This window comes from Salmo salar, chromosome ssa12, assembly GCF_905237065.1.
Source record: "Salmo salar chromosome ssa12, Ssal_v3.1, whole genome shotgun sequence".
Taxonomy (NCBI): Eukaryota; Metazoa; Chordata; class Actinopteri; order Salmoniformes; family Salmonidae; genus Salmo; species Salmo salar.
Window position 1 is genome coordinate 80,886,028 of NC_059453.1, and position 17,615 is coordinate 80,903,642.

General features: G+C 39.4%; 2 protein-coding genes across 11 annotated transcripts in view; both read right to left on the reverse strand.

Annotated features, from left to right (window-relative positions):
• LOC106565737 (forkhead box protein P1-B-like) overlaps positions 1-5,027 on the reverse strand; it is a 240,427-nt gene extending 235,400 nt beyond the window's left edge. For 2 of the 8 annotated variants that reach the window (XM_014133178.2, XM_014133179.2), the window contains exon 1: positions 4,599-5,027. The gene's annotated coding sequence lies outside the window, so the exon portion shown is untranslated. The remainder of the gene's footprint in view (positions 1-4,598) is intronic. The other 6 variants (XM_014133177.2, XM_014133181.2, XM_014133183.2 and 3 more) reach the window with 6 other exon arrangements.
• Positions 5,028-9,255: 4,228 nt separating this feature from the next.
• On the reverse strand, positions 9,256-15,465 carry LOC106565735 (eukaryotic translation initiation factor 4E type 3). Of its 3 annotated transcripts, none has more exons than XM_014133176.2 (7): positions 15,025-15,464; positions 13,982-14,054; positions 13,587-13,681; positions 13,250-13,310; positions 13,067-13,133; positions 12,757-12,773; positions 9,256-11,934 (listed from the first exon to the last, which is right to left on the reverse strand). In XM_014133176.2, the coding sequence occupies exons 1-7, from the start codon at positions 15,198-15,200 to the stop codon at positions 11,872-11,874; spliced, it is 552 nt and encodes a 183-aa protein (XP_013988651.1). In that variant the 5' UTR covers positions 15,201-15,464; the 3' UTR covers positions 9,256-11,871. The 3 variants fall into 3 exon arrangements, with proteins under 3 accessions (XP_013988651.1, XP_013988650.1, XP_045547789.1); XM_014133175.2 differs by having other exon boundaries at positions 12,618-12,773; positions 15,025-15,419; XM_045691833.1 differs by lacking the exon at positions 9,256-11,934 and having other exon boundaries at positions 11,941-12,773; positions 15,025-15,465.
• Positions 15,466-17,615: the final 2,150 nt, after the last annotated feature.

Below are 17,615 nucleotides of genomic sequence, written 5' to 3' on the forward strand. Positions count from 1 at the left end.
GGGAAAAGGTCGCAGGGAGGGGGTGGGTGCGGTTGCAGGGGAGGCCCCCATTTTTGGGGGGTCCGGGGTCCCCCCAAAATGTTTATGTAGAAGGACTTAAAAGCTCAGTTCTGTTGACTTTTTAAAAGGACATTCTATTCCAAAATGAATGAAAATAAAATATTGCTGACACCATCTAAAATATAATTTCCACCTCCAGAAATTAGCCCAATAACATATTATTATTAGTTTAAATAATTTTGCAGTGGCACAGCGCCACAGTTAAATGACTGCAGCTTAAACAATGTGGCTCTAACTTTTGAACGGTTGAAACTATAAGCTATTATGACCCTTGGAACAAGTATATCTTCTGTTTCCCTCTAAAATGCTCAAAAGCCACGCATGACTCGTTAGAACAGAGTGGACAGGACTGGAACCAAATCAGCCTGGGGGGAAAATAACATTATCATTGAAAGCGAAGATGGTGTTCTTTTCTACACAGATGATCATACACAATTATTGCCTGATGATCTTCTGAACTTCCCAATACCTTTCTAATACATTTTAGTCACTTCAAACCATACTTCCTTCAGAATGAAGTACTGTCAGACTTATTTGTAATAGACTACCATAGCCCCAAATAACAAATGTAACATTGGCTGTTGATTCCATCCCTTTTTTTATATGGTGGAGTCCCGATTTTGTTTTTTATATATCAAAATGCGGTCACAGGAAAAAAATGATTGGTAACTGCTGATGTACAGTATAACATGAAATATTAGGGCTGAGAATTGCCAGGGACCTCACGATTCCATATTATCGCAATACTTAGTTGCCGATATGATGTATTGTGATGATGTATTTTGATTCTGATGATTCTATATCTATTGCGATTCAATACTCCAATTTTATTGCGATTCGATGTTCCAAACATATTGCCCGCCATGTCTGCTGCAGAAGGACAAGAGAGAGCCATGAGGAAACAAGTTTTGATCAGTCATGGAAATAAAAGTGCTAAAAACATGTTGGCTCACCATTTAAAAAGAAGATAGAGAACAAGCTAGAGATGGAGAAATACCGGAGTTCTGGCACAGGTACAGCCGACAAGCGCTAGCTAACGTTACCTACCTAGCAAAATGAGAATCGATACTTGGGAGTCATAGAATCGATATAATAGTCAAAAAGGATACTGCGATACTCTACTGTATCAACAAAGAAAAATCATCACTATGAAATATACATGAAAATGATAAACAAACTAAACTGATAACAAAATAGCAGCTAATGACTTACATTTTAGTCATTTAGCAGATGCTCTTATCCAGAGCGAATTACAGTAGTGAATGCATACATTTTTTAAATTTTATTTATCTTTCTCGTACTGGCCCCCCGTGGGAATCAAACCCACAACCCTGGCGTTGCAAACACCATGCTCTACCAACTGAGCCACACGGGACTTCCCAAAAAAATCTATGCAGTGAAAAAAGAATGCGTGAAATAAACTAAATTCATATGTCCAGTCTAAAATAACTCCTTTTTTATATCTACAATTTTGTTAAACTAAAGCCAACCAACTTCTTTCTTTATCATGCAACGATAATCAATTAATTATGAATAATTAATTGATAGTAATTGCACACTTCCTTTCTTTCCCCTGTTACCAGTGACATTTTGTCAACCTTCCTCCCTTTATTAAGGACAGATGACAGAGGAAGACATTAATTAATGGTTGGCTGAGTTAATGGCTGTCCTGAGCGTGTGCAGTCTCCATGGAGACAGAGGAGTCGTTCCGAGCTCACCTAAAGCCGTCCACTCCCTGACCAATGGCCTGGCAGCCTGGCATGGAGAGCACAGTGTGCCAGGGGCACGGCACAGAGAGGCAACAGCTGCCTGGGCACGCCACAGGGGGTGGGACACACTAACCTTTACCCTGCAAATATTGTCCTGCTTCCCTTTGTTAGCCATTCCATTAGAATGCAATAGCATACTAATAAATACTGTAGGTCTACTTGTCACAATTGTGGTACTTAGGATCCCACTATTCATTCTCTAAGCCTTTCCTGTACATTTAAGACCAATTTTAATGTGAAAATGTGTGAGTCACATGAGAAATTCATGGTGTGAATGTTCCGACAGTGAGATGATGATAAATACACAATTAAATACACAAGATACATAGGGGAAGTTATTCATAAGTGGTACCACTTTAAATTATTGTAATCTGTATTAAGCATTAATTACAAGATAAATCAAGCAAATACCCTAATACCAATCCTAGTCTGGAAACTCTACGTAGTTTGAAACCTCATTCCCACATTGGGACAAAAATAACTATTATTATCATTGAGCGAGGGCACAGTCAGTTTACAAGCACTCCATACCCAGCACTGGGCATTTCAGTGTGTGTTCACAAATAGTGAGCCCTCAGATGAAAGAGCAAGCCCGTCCACTCCGGGATGGGAGTCCTCCTCAGACTGAATGCATGAGTGGCTGATTTACTTTCTCACCAAGTTAGTCACAACTCTCCAAACAGAGGACCCCAAAAAAATGCCTGTGTGTATGTATTGAAGAGGCCAAACTGAAAATATGGACTTTTGAAAACACAAAAGAACATTACGGATTGCGTAGGAATTCAATGAGACTAAGTAATAACACTGCATAAGACTAGCCCGTCTCAATTGTAATATTTTTTACCCTGCTTTTTTCAGTTGCAATAAGAGGCAGAGAATGAACTGTAGTTTGATCTGGTGTAAAGCAGTCTGAGAGGACATGGTTAGTGTGTTCCTGTCATGCTTGTCATGGGTTGAAGAATCAGCAGGAGAACAAAGGCTGGGGCTCTCTGGACACTGGCTGTGTTAAACACCAGGGCTGGAAAGTTGCAAAGAAAGTTCACCCTGTGCTTTTTAAACCTGGGTCAGCATTTGCGAAGGTCCATTTCTGCATAAGTGAGCACACAAACCCCAGTGCCTGTTCAAATAGTCTGTAGCTCTCTCTCAGGCAGATCATGACAACAGCCCAGCAGCAGCACTGTTTGATCTTCAATGTTTTCCTTAATCTGGGTTGTCAAGGTTCGCTTGTTGGAGGCTGTTTACTTTACTTCTCCTACAAAAAGTTTTTTTTTTTTTTCTCAGACAATGACTAATCCAAAGACCAACGAAGAGGGAGCTCTGCCAATGATAGATGTTAAAGCTGCAGTTGCCTTTTATTTTTTAGATCGTTTTAGCTCCAATGGTGCCAGCTGCAGATTCGGTTCCAATTCTTTATTAATATCTAACTGTTGTGTGCTTGTTGTGTTCCCTCTTAGCTTAGGGAAACAATCATGCTCAGTATAGTTCTACAATTATTCAAAAATGAAAATACACCCTGTCTGCAGGTTATAGTTTGTAGGCCAAGTTATTTTATTTGCAATAATGAGGATTTAATATAGTAAAAAAAAAAGAGTAAATAATAGAATATAATACAAAATAGTATAATAACTGAAGACACTTAAAAAATACATGACATTAAAAAGTGCAAACAAACTAAAAGTTTGCATTTATCTACGTTAGTTCATTACATTTAATTACCTAATTAGATTTTGTTAAGAGATCATAATACTATAGTAGATAGGGTATTTGTTGTATAGAAAACATAAGTCATTTATCAGTTCATGTTCTAATTTCACCATGCCAGAAGGTGATGGGCCTCGCATTAGCTGGTGCGGTGGAATATCTTCTACTACAACCCAAACCCAATCAAGAAAGTGTTGTCAAACTTTCAGCCTCCAACCACTAACAAGTCAACAAAGTGGGATAGTACTTGTAGCGAATAATAAAAGTCTAGAAAATATGCTTAGAGATGCTTAGAGTATAAAACCAGTATTCAATACAATTGTAGTTCACTATAATGACGTTATAATAATATTATAACATTATTATAGTGATTTGCAATTATGAGAGTAGTCTACAGACATGCAAGTGCAACAGTAACTACCATATCTTGGTACATATTTGGGTATATCAATGCACATGATTGAACTATCAAAAGTATTGCTTCCCACTCTGTAATCATAAGAAATAATAATGTGTCAAAATGTGAATCTACAGTGAGTCTGGTCCGTCTTGAAGAGTTTGTGGAAGGTACCACGTGGGGAAATGCACCTTATCCCTGATTTTGGTCCAAAGAAATCACGGCACTAAATTTCCTCTCTCCATTCAATAAACTCACGTTGAGTTACAAAGCGTATACACGGAGTATACCAAGAGCATGGTTTCACAAAGTATAACTTGCACTTCTTACTTGATCTTGTGTTAAAGGATATTTACCCGGGGTCACAAACATGAGAAAATCAGTGAGCAACAACTACCAACCTAACTTCTAGAAAAGTAGCAAATGCAGTGTCTCTTCTAATGCTGTATCACTGAGCCTTTCGAAGAGTATACACTGTTTGCAGCGCATAGCACAATACATCAAACAGTATTTCAGCTCTCATGTCATATTATTGGTGTTGTTTATTAGTTTATTTCGCCATAGAAACCATTCTAAAAAAACATTGGGAAACAAAGACAAACTCCATGTGAGCAAATTGAAATAGTAGAATCAATGTCTAACGAGACAACATTATAATACGATAAACTTACCCAATCGACAATGGTAGGTGCACGCAGTAGACAATTCTGTGCTAGAGATAATGAACTGTACACGCGATCTTGTGTACCAAGTAAGCATGCAATATTCACGCTGTAAATACTACCAACATTACTCCGCTTGGGGGACTAACTTTAACTGCGAGGAGACATCTCTGCTACATTCACGGAGAGCGCTGTTACCGGTTAAATAATCTAGACTTCACGCCACGTTCTGTCTCGAATACGAGAGCGAGCTCTTTCTAATGTTATTACATTTTAATTCCATTGAAAGAAAAAATAATCGCGAATTTGGATGTTATTTTCTGATGTTCCAAATCCGTGACGTCATATCCACCTGCTGGGTAAACAACATTCATTGTAGATCTTCACAGAATTTTGACAGAAGTCATATTCGTTACCAGTTACAATACACAGTAGTAGCCATTTCAAATAATGCAATTTTGGTGAGAAATGTAATGATGCATTAGTTTTAGCAGAAAGGGTCGATACCAACGGCTTGTCATGAAGTAAAAATGTCTAGCTGTAAGCTATCTAATTACAATTGATGCAGAAAGAGTTTTATTTTTTCTGCACTTTGTCCAATGGAAGGAGGGAGTTCGAGAGGTTAAAGTTCGATAGAGGGGCAATCTAGACTCCTATGTCTCAGCCTTAACTTTGTTGGAAAAAAATGTTTTTGTCCCAGACTAATAAGAGATATATTAATTTAACATCGCTTATAGCATGTGCGTGGCGACACTCCACAACACAAGCTATATAGCTATATTTTTGTAAATTATTGCGTTATACATTCACTTCACTAACTCCTTCCCCTATATTATAAAGTGCATTATTAGTTACTTCAAAATATATGTTATAAGCCTATAATAACTGCCTTCAGGGACGTGCCTGTGAAAACGGAATGTTCCCCCGTTTCAGCTCGATTTACTGTCACTGAAGGACTTAAGACATTATGGCAGTAATTAAAAAGTCTGTCATTTGCCCCCTACAGAAGAGAATTATCATGGGTCGGTCCAATAGTCCAGTTAACACTTGTTGAAAAGCAACATTAATTTAGCCTCAATAGAAAATATTTTAAGTCTCTTTGTCCTTGATCAAAGTATGCAAAAGCACCGTTGATTTCTTTACAAAAGACAGTAAATGTATCATGGCTGCATCTAGGTGGCACAACATGGCTGATGGGTTTTCTTAGAATCGCTGTTTCTTTGGTGTAGAGCGCCACCCACTGACAGCAGTTGAAGCCGTTACTGTCTTATTACTCCTCACATGATAAAACAGTAAACACGTGAATTATTACTTTAATAACCAAATATCTAAGTCGTTAGTCACACAAAAAGTTACATTCTCAGGTAGACATCAAGTCTATGCCTGTATAGACCATTCCTGAAATAGAGCTCTCTGCAGCTGAAAGTCACATTTCAGTTTAACAATCCTGAAAAAACACAAAGCTATATAGTAAAGAGTACTGGTGACATAGTAGAGACGTATTGTTATCACATCTGGTCATAGTGGATATTCTGCTAGTAAAGAAGTTGAGAAGAAACAAGCAGCCAAAAGGTGTGGGAGAGACACATCAAACCTGGCATGGTTAGCATGACCAGGCCACAGGGTTGTGTTCAGTAGTCCTCTGCTCTTCTCCCATACAGCCACAGAAACATGCAAGCGTGGGATTTGTGTTCGGTCCATGTGAAGTCCAAAAACTGCAGTCAGACAGGGTGTTAAATTAGAAATAAACTTTTGTCAATGAAGAAAATATACAACAGACAAGATTATGTGTAACAAATATACAGTATTTACACCCAAAATACAAACAAAAAGAATACATAGAATAATATCTATGGACACCCCTTAATACTGGGGAATAGGGAAATTAACTAAATGAACTGTTCCAACATAGGACATTATAAATAAAAAGATAGGGGAGGAATCATAGATTAATTTAATTCAAATTCACACAACACCACATCTTGCACTGGAAATTAATATTGATCCTTTAAAACAAAAGCTGTCTGATCAATCAGACAATGTTTATGGTGAAATTAATCTAGTTTTGAAACTGATTGTCACATGCACTTACCTATTTTCCACACTATGGGCATGACAGAACTCTGCCCACAGATGACGTATAGCACTATGCATAGAGTTGATCAGGCTGTTGATTGTGGCCTGTGGAATGTTGTCCCACTTCTTGTCAATGGCTGTGCGAAGTTGCTGGATATTGGCGGGAAGTGGAACACGCTGTTGTACATGTCGATCCAGAGTATCCCAAACATGGTTAATTATATGTATTTTTTTATATATATATTTGTTTTTTACCTTTATTTAACCAGGTAAGACCCATTGAGGTTAAAAAGCTATTTTGCGACAGCGACCTGGCAAGAAGGCAAAACAGGGGAATAGCAGTGTGTACCGGTACATAAAATATTACAGAAAAATACAAAATACAGTTAATGGGTGACATGTCTGGTGAGTATCCAGGCCATGGAAGAACTGGTACATTTTCAGCTTCCGGTAATTGTGTAAAGATCCCGGCGACATGGGGCCGTACATTATCATGCTGAAACATGAGGTAATGATGGCGGATGAATGGCACGACAATGGGCCTCAGGATCTCGGCACGGTATCTCTGTGGATTCAAATTGCCATCAATAAAATGCAATTGTGTTCGTTGTCCATAGCTTATGCCTGCCTGCCCATACCATAACCCCACCGCCACCATGGGGGCAATCTGTTCACAACATTGACATCAGCAAACCGCTCACCCATTGGTCGCCTTACACTCCGTCTGTCACCTGCCCGGTACAGTTGAAAGTGGGATTAATCTGTAAAGAACACACTTCTCCAACGTACAAGTGGCCATCAAAGGTGAGCATTTGCACACTGAACTGCAGTTAGGTCATGACCCTGGTGAGGACGATGAACAAATAGATGAGCTTCCCCGAGACGGTTTCTGACAATTTGTGCAGAAATTCTTCGGTTGTGCAAACCCACAGTTTCATCAGCTGTCCGGATGGCTGGTCTCAGATGTTCCCGCAGGTGAAGAAGCCGTATGTGGAGGTCCTGGGCTGACACGGTTACTCGTTGTCTGCAGTTGTAAGGCCGGTTGGACATACTGGCAAATCCTCTAAAATGACATTGAGGCGACTTATGGTAGAGAAATTAACATTCAATTCTCTGGCAACATCTCTGGTGGACATTCCTGCAGTCAGCATGCCAATTGCACGCTCCATCAAAACTTGACACATTGTGGCATCGTGTTGTGTGACAAAACTGAACATTTTAGTGGCCTCTTATTGTCCCCAGTACAAGGTGCACCTGTGTAATGATCATGCTGTTTAATCAGCTTCTTGATACGCCACACCTGTCCGGTGGATGGATTATCTTGGCAAAGGAAAAAATGCTCACAAACAGGGACGTAAACAAATTTGTGCACAAAATGTGAGCGAAATAAGCTTTTGCGCATATGGAACATTTCTGGGATATTTTATTTCAGCTCATTAAACATGGGACCAACACTTTCGAAGTTGAGTTCATATTTTTGTTCAGTGATGATGCAGAGATTTATAGTAACTTAAAAAACATGAGCTGGCGCACACCCAGAAAAATGTGTTTGTGTGGAGGTGCTAACGGCGAATAAACTATAATCTATCAAAATAAAGTCGCACACTCCATATATAAACTCCCAGCAATTTAATGGGTATTTACCAACGTTTCGGTATCACTGTGCCTTCCTCAGTGTAATGTCTTGTTCAAGTATTCATGACATTACCCTGAGGAAGGCACAGTGATGCCGAAACGTTGGTAAATACCCATTAAATTGCTGGGAGTTTATATATGGTGTGTGCGACTTTCTTGATTTTGATAGTGGGCATTTATAGTAACAACAGCACCCCTCTCAATTTGCATCAAAGTTGTAATCATACAATGTAATCAAAAAAAGATAATTCTCTAGGTGAACTTCCAATTAAAAATGTTGATCCATTAAAAGATAATACAACACACAATTACAAAGTCAGCTAAATGTATCTGCATTTGAATATAGGGCATATAAAGCTCAATGGTGTCTAACAAAAGTGTTTTTGTATGAATTGTTTTTACATATTGTTGGTTTGATGTTGCTAATATGCTGTGGATTAGGCCTTGACTTGATAGAGTGCTGCTTTAAAACAAATTAATTGAGGATTACTATCAATTATGTAACACCCTCTCCATATGCACTCATGCACACAACAAAGTAATTAGCCTTCTGTTAATTAGGTAATTAAGCAAATGAAAATAATCTACTCTCAATTTCCAAAGGGAGTGGCTTTCATATGATGTTCTCCCCTGCTGCTGAGGGCATGATGAGCAACAGAGGAACAATACATGACTAACGTTCTACATGTAATGAAAGGAAGCCACTTCTGGGGAGGGTTCACAGATAATGACGTCTGAGGACATTTCACCCATCTGTCCATACTGTATTTGTAAGCAAAAAACACAAAGCCTGGAAATTGACAACACACACCTACATTTCAAAAACAGGCATCCTGTTGGGATAATATTCATATTTTACTTATTTACTGCCAAGGTTGATCGAACCAGTGCTTGCAGTGTGTGAACAAATATGGACAAGCATAGGACTTAGCAAATAAACACTCTTGCTACGTGGCAAAGGACACAGACATTTTTATTTTTTTCAGGGGTGATGATACTGAGCAGAGTATCAGTAGTACTATTAGTACTCTGTATTAAGTGACTTGCAGCAGAAATGCAAGTGAAATATACAAAAAAAAAGTCACCAGTAGGTGGAGATAATGCGGCAAGACCAAAGCATCAGAATATTCCCACAAATTAAAAACATTTTATTTTTCCAGTACCCTCGAACAACAAATGCAACAAAACTCAAAAATATAGGACCAAGTTGAATACATTTTTAAACCAAATTCTACAACTGAGACCCTGGGCAGCGGAAGGCACAATTCTAATGTAAAATGTGATCAGTACAGCTCACTTTGAAATAGTGGGATTCAAAACTCAAATAACAGAGGTTACACACTACATGACCAAAAGTATATAGACACCTGCTCTTCGAACATCTCATTTCAAAATCATGGGCATTAAAATGGAGTTGGTCCCCCCTTTGCTGCTATAACAGCCTCCACTCTTCTGGGAAGGCTTTCCAATAGATGTTAGACGATTACTGTGAGGACTTGCTTCCATTCAGTCACAAGAGCATTAGTGAGGTCGGGCACTGATGTTGGGTGATTAGGCCTGGCTCGCGGTCGGCGTTCCAATTCATCCCAAGGGAGTTTGATAAGTGTTGAGGTCAGGGCTCTATGCAACCAAGTCAAGCTTTTCCACATTGACCTCAACAAACCATTTCTGTATGGACCTCACTTTGTGCATGGAGGCATTGTCATGCGGAAACAGGAAAGGGCCTTCCCCAAACTGTTGCCACAGTCAGAAACATCTAGAATGTCATTGTACTGTATGCTGTAGCGTTAAGATTTCCCTTCACTGGAAAAAAGGGGCTTAGCCGGCACCATGAAAAACAGCCCCAGGCCATTATTCCTCCTTAACAGTTGGCACTAGCATTCAGGCACCCGCCAAACCCAGATTCGTCCGTCGGACTGCCAGGTGGTGAAGCGTGATTCATCACACCAGAGAACGCATTTCCACTGCTCCAGAGTCCAATGGCGGCGAGCTTTAGACCACTCCATCCAACTCTTATTGAGCATGATGATCTTAGGCTTGTGTGCGGCTGCTCGGCCATGGAAACCCAATACATGAAGCACCCAATGAGCAGTTCTTGTGCCAATGTTGCTTCCAGAGGCAGTTTGGAACTCGGTAGTGAGTGTTGCAACCGAGGACAGACTATTTGTACGCACTAGGTGCATCAGCACTCAACGGTCCCGTTCAGTGAGCTTGTGTTGCCTACCACTTCACGGCTTAGCCATTGTTGCTCCTAGACGTTTCCATTTTACAATAATAGCACTTACAGTTGACCGGGGCAGCTCTAGAAGGGCAGAAATGTGACAAACTGACTTGTTGCATCCTGTCACGGTGCCATGTTGAAAGCCACTAAGTAAGGCCATTCTATTGCCAATGTTTGTCTATGGTGATCGCATGGCTGTGTGCTCGATTTTATACACCTGTCAGCAACGGGTATGGCTGAAACAGCCGAATCCACTAATTTGAAAGGGTGTCCAAATACTTTTGTATAGTGTATATTATATAGTATATATTACCACCACAAGTGTTCTGGTGAGTGATGTGACAGCAGCATGGGATTTTTTATTATTATATTGGAGTTTCAATAAGGTGAATAGTAACTTATCCTATTATTATATTCACCCAAAACATACTTCCAAAGAATGCATTTAAAACACTTAGAAATGTTTAAATGAAATGTACTATATATATATACACACAGTACTTTGTTAATATTTGATCCTTTAAGTTAAAAAAAATCTGATACAAAAAAAATACACCAGTATAACACTGTTCATACCTATTGCATATTAACAGCTCTGCAATCAAAGTATAATCATAATGTGTAAGAATGTCTGGGGACTTTGCTCATTACTACCTGTAGCATTTGAGTCAATGTCTCTAATTTAAACTCTGATGTTAATATTGGTGAGACGATTGAGTGTGTGCCAAAAAGAAAACACTGTCTGCCAACAGTTACAAATATTACAACTTTTAGGACACTCCATTTTTAAAAATGAGTCAAAGTATATATGGATCAAACAATTCATATTTCCAAGACAGCTAAAAACATACATTGTATAAACAAGCAACATCTCTCTATGGGCAAATGTAGTGAAAACCATTGAACTATGGGTCAGTGGTGTGCCATAGATAGTGTGCGTGCCATAGATACAGTAGGGATCAATGCTCACATGTGAGGTCCATGGCATGCCAAGCCAGGCAGAGAGCAGGGCAGTGACAGTGCAGCGATAGAGCGCATTATCATTCTAAAGAAGAAACACGACATATACAGAAATGACATGAATGAAGACTAAGGACAATTTTTTTTAAATGACAGACTAAATTAAAAAAGACCTACCGGTACTTTAAAGATAGAACCTCTTTAGAATTGTGTTTCAAGGCCAAACAAAAAAACAATAAAAAAGCAGACAAACTCAGCCATTTGAATCTATAAAAATATATATCAATAACATTCTATGACGTTTTCCTCGGTTGGATGTACAGTATACAAAATTATATTTTGGATTAAGTTGAGGAGAGAAGGTTAAATCCAGGGGAGAATAGAGCTTTATCAAAAAGTACAGAGGCTAATGTCGTGAACGCCCTCCTTCAAAGGCATGATGTTCCTTGTGAGCTGAAAGATGAAAACAGTCATATTTAATGTAAACCCTTGACTTCACATACATAGCAAATATTTTATCTTGGATAAAAAAAAATGCCTAAAACTCACCGGGGGCATGTAGATGGAGAGCGGCCAGACAGTGGTGAAACTAACCAAAAGCGTGTGAAAATCCTATTGGATTCTAGCTCAATAGATAGCAAGATTTTATACGTGTCTGCTACTTCAAATTAGCGAATGCCCATCAGTTAGGTTTAGTATCTAAATAGTCAATACCACCAGTAGAAAGTCAGGTTTGGTAGCAACTTTCAACATCGGCAACTGACAGTTCTCGCTTTTGCTTTGTATGTATGCTAGTAGTATAGTACATTTTTCAATCATCTTTGCTGATAGGGATGTTGTGTTTCCGTAAGTGAATAAATTGGAATAGATATGCAGGCATGGTAAAGCCTCAACCTTTTCGGAAATCTTGCAATTTCAATGAGCTTGAAAAATAACTACATACGGACAACATTATTCATATTTTGTGTGACTACAATGCCACAGTCAAAACTCAAAAATAGAGACAGTATAATTTCGCAGAGCATCACAGCAGCCAAGTATTCACAGCCCGCCCTCCCGCCCTCCCTCAGCTGGGTAATTATCATTCAAAACAATGCATTTTAAAATAAATGACGTAAACAAAAGACCATACTCACATTTATAAAATACTGCTTTAAAAGTTATGTGCGGGAGGAGTTCATAGACTTTCCCTAAGATATTCGCTTCACTAGCAAGAGATGCATTTCCATTCCAGACTTGAACAAGATCGTCTCGATCTCGAATACTAACACTTACACCAACCACTTCATCCTCTGTAAAGGCAAAAGGAAAGATAGAAATCAGTACATATAAATGGTACATGTTTCCACTAGCTCATATAGTCACATCATATTCTATTATTAGTGCCAAAGGGTGAATCAGTTTGGGATAACTTAACAATAAGTTGGTTCATTTTCTAACTTAAATAAGTTTAGTAGGGATACAACTAAAATAGGCCCCATAGTGTCTGGCCATGATGGAGTCCTCACGTTGTAATTTTACAAATCACTCAACCCCTCAAGCACTAGATTCAACATCATGTACTGACTTGAAAGTAGGGACTCACCTGAAGCACAATAATCGGCAAACTGCTCTCCAATCGTGGCAAGTAACAACTCCTTCCAAACGGCAGACTGAGAGTGAAAATATTTTTTAAAAGTGTTTTATAGAATCAACTCAGTCAGTGAGTGAGTAATATGGCATTAATTTGAGATGTATTAAAGGATGAGTGAAGGTTCTTAAAACATACAGTGCTTTCTTTTGGTACTTTCATCTTCCAGACTCCACCTTTAGCATTACATTCTTCTTCCCTGTTGGAGATTAAAGAATTAAGACTCAGTAACACTTGAGCTCAGCATTTAGGCTGACACTAACATATGAGGTTTCAACCAAAAACTCTTGTCTCAGGCAGCGAAAACTAGGAAATTATAATAATTTACCAAAAGCATTCTAGTTTGTGCCACTTAAGTCATGAAAGAGCTTACGTAACAAAATTTCCAATGAACCTTCCATTGAAACCACAATCTAAAGCCTTCCCAAAATTAAATAAATGATATAACTATTTTCCATGAAGTTAGTGGACTTACCATAGGGGCCTCCTCTCTCCATGCATTAAGTGATAACTACATCTTAGAGGCAGGGTAGTCACAGGAGGGATGTTGTTGTATACACTCCAGAAACTCTACTCAGAGAAAATCAGTAGAGACAAATCAATGCATAATTAACAACGGCTTACTGAAAAGTAATTTCTCTCAATCCAATGAAAAGACTGCCTTGCTGATCTCTTAGTATGCTATGCTAGTTAGTCAGACCAAAATAAAGTCAACCTATGGATTTTGTAAAAACATTTTAACTAGGCAAATCAGTTAAGAGCAAATTATTATTTACAATGACTACCTACACCAGCCAAACCAGGTTCGGAGTAGATAGCTTGAAGAGGTCATTTACAACGTTATCCATAATTTGCCCACATTAAAATCACCTGAACAGTTTGTACTGTGTAGATCTTTTTCAGATTGGATTCGCACTCTGCTGCTGTTGTCCCTGGCAATGACCTAAAAGAGAAACACAAACAAGCTGCTTCTTGAAAACCAAGCCCATTCCCAAAGACAGATGTGTGTCAAAGCCTGTATCAAAGTAAGACATTTCTTAGGCATGTTGGAGCTGCATAACCAACATTAGCACTGAATCATATCTAGTCATGACAAATTCAGTGATGTGATCAGGTCAATGTAGAAAATCGAATCAAATTGTATTAGTCACATGCACTGAATACAACACCTTACAGTGAAATGCTTGTTTACGAAAATAGTGGGTAGGTCAAGTTCCATGTGTGAGATATATAAAATTCCTTATTGAATACTGAAAATATCGAAATAAATGGGCACACAATTGTAGATCCCAGTCTATGAACTTGACAAAACATTCTCACTACATTGTGAATGCAATTATGCAAATGTTTGGGTTAGGCCATCTGCTGAACTTCAATTAAAATGTAACTTGGACAGTTGACTTTTACAATACATTGACCTGAAGTCAAGAGATGTTACTCAAAGTAGCCTTCGTGCTATCGACCGCAGAATACGATGTGATCACGTATGATAGCGGGAGACAAGATAGCCTGAATCTGACTCAGCTTGCAACAACGTTGCAACGTTGTCTGCTGCTTCCACCAGTTGTGACAAGGTAACCAGGAAGCCTATAGTTAGCGTCACAACTTCTTGGATAGTTAGCTAGAAAATGCACTAATAATACATTCTAATTGTTCAAAAATATCATAGGTAAACGTTCACGCTGGTCAAGATAGCATACCGGTAAATTAGCGATCTAACGTAGTTAGCTGTATCTGGAAGACCCTCTTTTCTTCTAGCTAGCTAACGTTAGTTAGCTATAACAGTTGTGTAAAGCCGACATCGATGTTGTCGGTTGTCTTTAAGTGAGTCTTACTCCGTTCGTATCTAAAACACGATGTGCGTGTTGCTAGCTAACGTTAGCTACATTTAGGTACATTCGTATTTTTGTTACCTGTCAAGCCAAAATGTCCACGGAGAGTGCAGGGGCAGTGTTGTGCCATCTTCGACGTGATTTGTGATGTTTTCCAATTCTTTCTCGTCAAAGTGAATGTCATTTTCAGATGGATTTGCAAGGTCGTTCTTTGTTTCTGTGTTCATCTGCACATTTGCACCTGCAGGAACCGCCATTTTCTGTGTACAAAATCAAAGTATTTTTGTGTAAAGGCTCGGTGGAGCTCCTTGAACCGAATTGCCTCTTCCGTGTTCACCCCGACGGAGCAAGTATCCACACAGTGCTGTAGACAGTGAAGTCTTCTTCTTCTACGGTACTATAACTTATTTTTCTCATATGATATAATGGCGGTCTGCAAACATACGTTAGGGGTGCACGCTGCCTCCTACTGTGTGGGGTGAAAATCGGAGCAGAAAACAAGGGAATAGGGAAAGGGTGGCAAAAAAAAAACTAATATTGTCAGCCCCCCCAAACAAAAAAAACTCGAATAAATCTAAGCCTTTAGGCTGGTTCAAATGTCTACTCTGATTCCTACAGGCTCTGGTGCGTGAGAGGGAAGTGCATCTGCTGACACTATTCCCTGCAATCAGTGGTGTAGTGGAGGGTATACACCATATACCCACTTTTTTGTGGGCATTGCATATACTCACTTAATTCCCACAATGCTTAGCAAATTAGGCTATAGTGGAGGTACACGCAGTATCAATTAATAGGGCTGATGGATAGATCAGAATGTTTAGCTTAATATGTTGATAAACTATTATTTCTTCATATTTTAAGTGCAGCAATGTGCACACAGCAATTTGCGGGAAAACACAGTTCTTGAATGCGCAAGGCGGTTTCATGGACAGAGATGGAAATAACCATTACAGGGAGGATCTAAAGATGTAACAACTGTCATGGGTTGCTAATATGACTAGGATAATGCCTTTGGCTGCTAGACAATTACATAAAGTTGATTTGAAATCCAATAGAACAGGAGAGTGCATATGAGGAAGTCTTTATAAAATAATTGCTTCCACGTTTTTTGGGGTAGGATTTTGGCTATATGGTACTTTGAAGCAAGGTAAGGCATACCAAATAATTAAATCAAATGTATTTGTCACATACACATGGTTAGCAGGTATTAATGCAAGTGTAGCGAAATGCTTGTGCTTCTAGTTCCGACCATGCAGTAATATCTAACAAGTAATCTACCAATTCCACAACAACTACCTTGTACACACAAGTGTAAAGGAATGAATACGAATATGTACATAAAAATATATAAATGAGTGATGGCCGAACGGCGTAGGCAAGATGTAATAGATGGTATGGAGTATAGTATATACATATGAGATGAGTAATGTAGGGTATGAAAACATATAAAGTGGCATTGTTTAAGGTGGCTCGTGATACATTACATAAGGATGGCAAGATGCAATAGATGGTATAGAGTACAGTATATACATATGAGATGAGTAATGTAGGTTATGAAAACATTATATAAAGTGGCATTGTTTAAAGTGGCTAGTGATACATCTAATACATCAAGATGGCAAGATGCAGTAGATGGTATAGCGTACAGTATATACATATGAGATGAATAATGTAGGTTATGTAAACATTACCTAATATAAATAATATAAAGTGGCAAGTGATAAATTGAATCCATCAATTTTCCCATTATTAAAGTGGCTTGAGTTGAGTCAGTATGTTGGCAGCAGCCACTCAATGTTAGTGATGGCTGTTTAACAGTCTGATGGCCTTGAGATAAAAGCTGTTTTTCAGTCTCTCGGTTCCAGCTTTGATGCACCTGTACTGACCTCGCCTTCTGGATGTTAGCGGGGTGAACAGGCAGTGGCTCGGGTGGTTGCTGTCCTTGATGATCTTTTTGGCCTTCCTGTGACATCGGGTGGTGTAGGTGTCCTGGAGTGCAGGTAGTTTTCCCCCGGTGATGCGTTGTGCAGACCTCACTACCCTCTGGAGAGCCTTCCGGTTATGGGCGGAGCGGCTGCTCTCGATTGTGCATCTGTAAAAGTTTGTGAGTGTTTTTGGTGACAAGCCAAATTTCTTCAGCCTCCTGAGGTTGAAGAGGCGCTGCTGCTTAAAACTTTCTACCCTCTCCACTACTGTCCCGTCAATGTAGATAGGGGGCTGCTCCCTCTGCTGTTTCCTGAAATCCACGATCATCTCTTTTGTTTTGTTGACATTGAGTGCGAGTTATTTTCCTGACACCACACTCGGAGGGCCCTCACCTCCTCCCTGTAGGCCGTCTCGTCGTTGTTGGTAATCAAGCCTACCACTGTAGTGTCGTCTGCAAACTTGATGATTGAGTTGGATGCGTGCATGGCCACGCAGTCGTGGGTGAACAGGGAGTACAGGAGAGGGCTGAGAACGCACCCTTGTGGGGACCCAGTGTTGAGGATCAGCGGGGTGGAGATGTTGTTACTTACCCTCACCACCTGGGGGCGGCCCGTCAAGAAGTCCAGGACCCAGTTGCACAGGGCGGGGTCGAGACCCAGGGTCTCGAGCTTAATGACGAGTTTGGAGGGTACTATGGTGTTAAATGCTGAGCTGTAATCGATGAACAGCATTCTTACATAGGTATT

Excerpts from the sequence above, each read along its gene's own strand:
- LOC106565735 (XM_045691833.1), bottom strand. The coding sequence starts at position 15,200 with ATGGCGGTTCCTGCAGGTGCAAATGTGCAGATGAACACAGAAACAAAG. Across the intron at positions 13,682-13,981 it reads ACACAGTACAAACTGTTCAG|AGTTTCTGGAGTGTATACAA; the intron begins GTGATTTTAATG and ends TTCTCTGAGTAG. Across the intron at positions 12,774-13,066 it reads TGCCGATTATTGTGCTTCAG|AGGATGAAGTGGTTGGTGTA; the intron begins GTGAGTCCCTAC and ends TTGCCTTTACAG.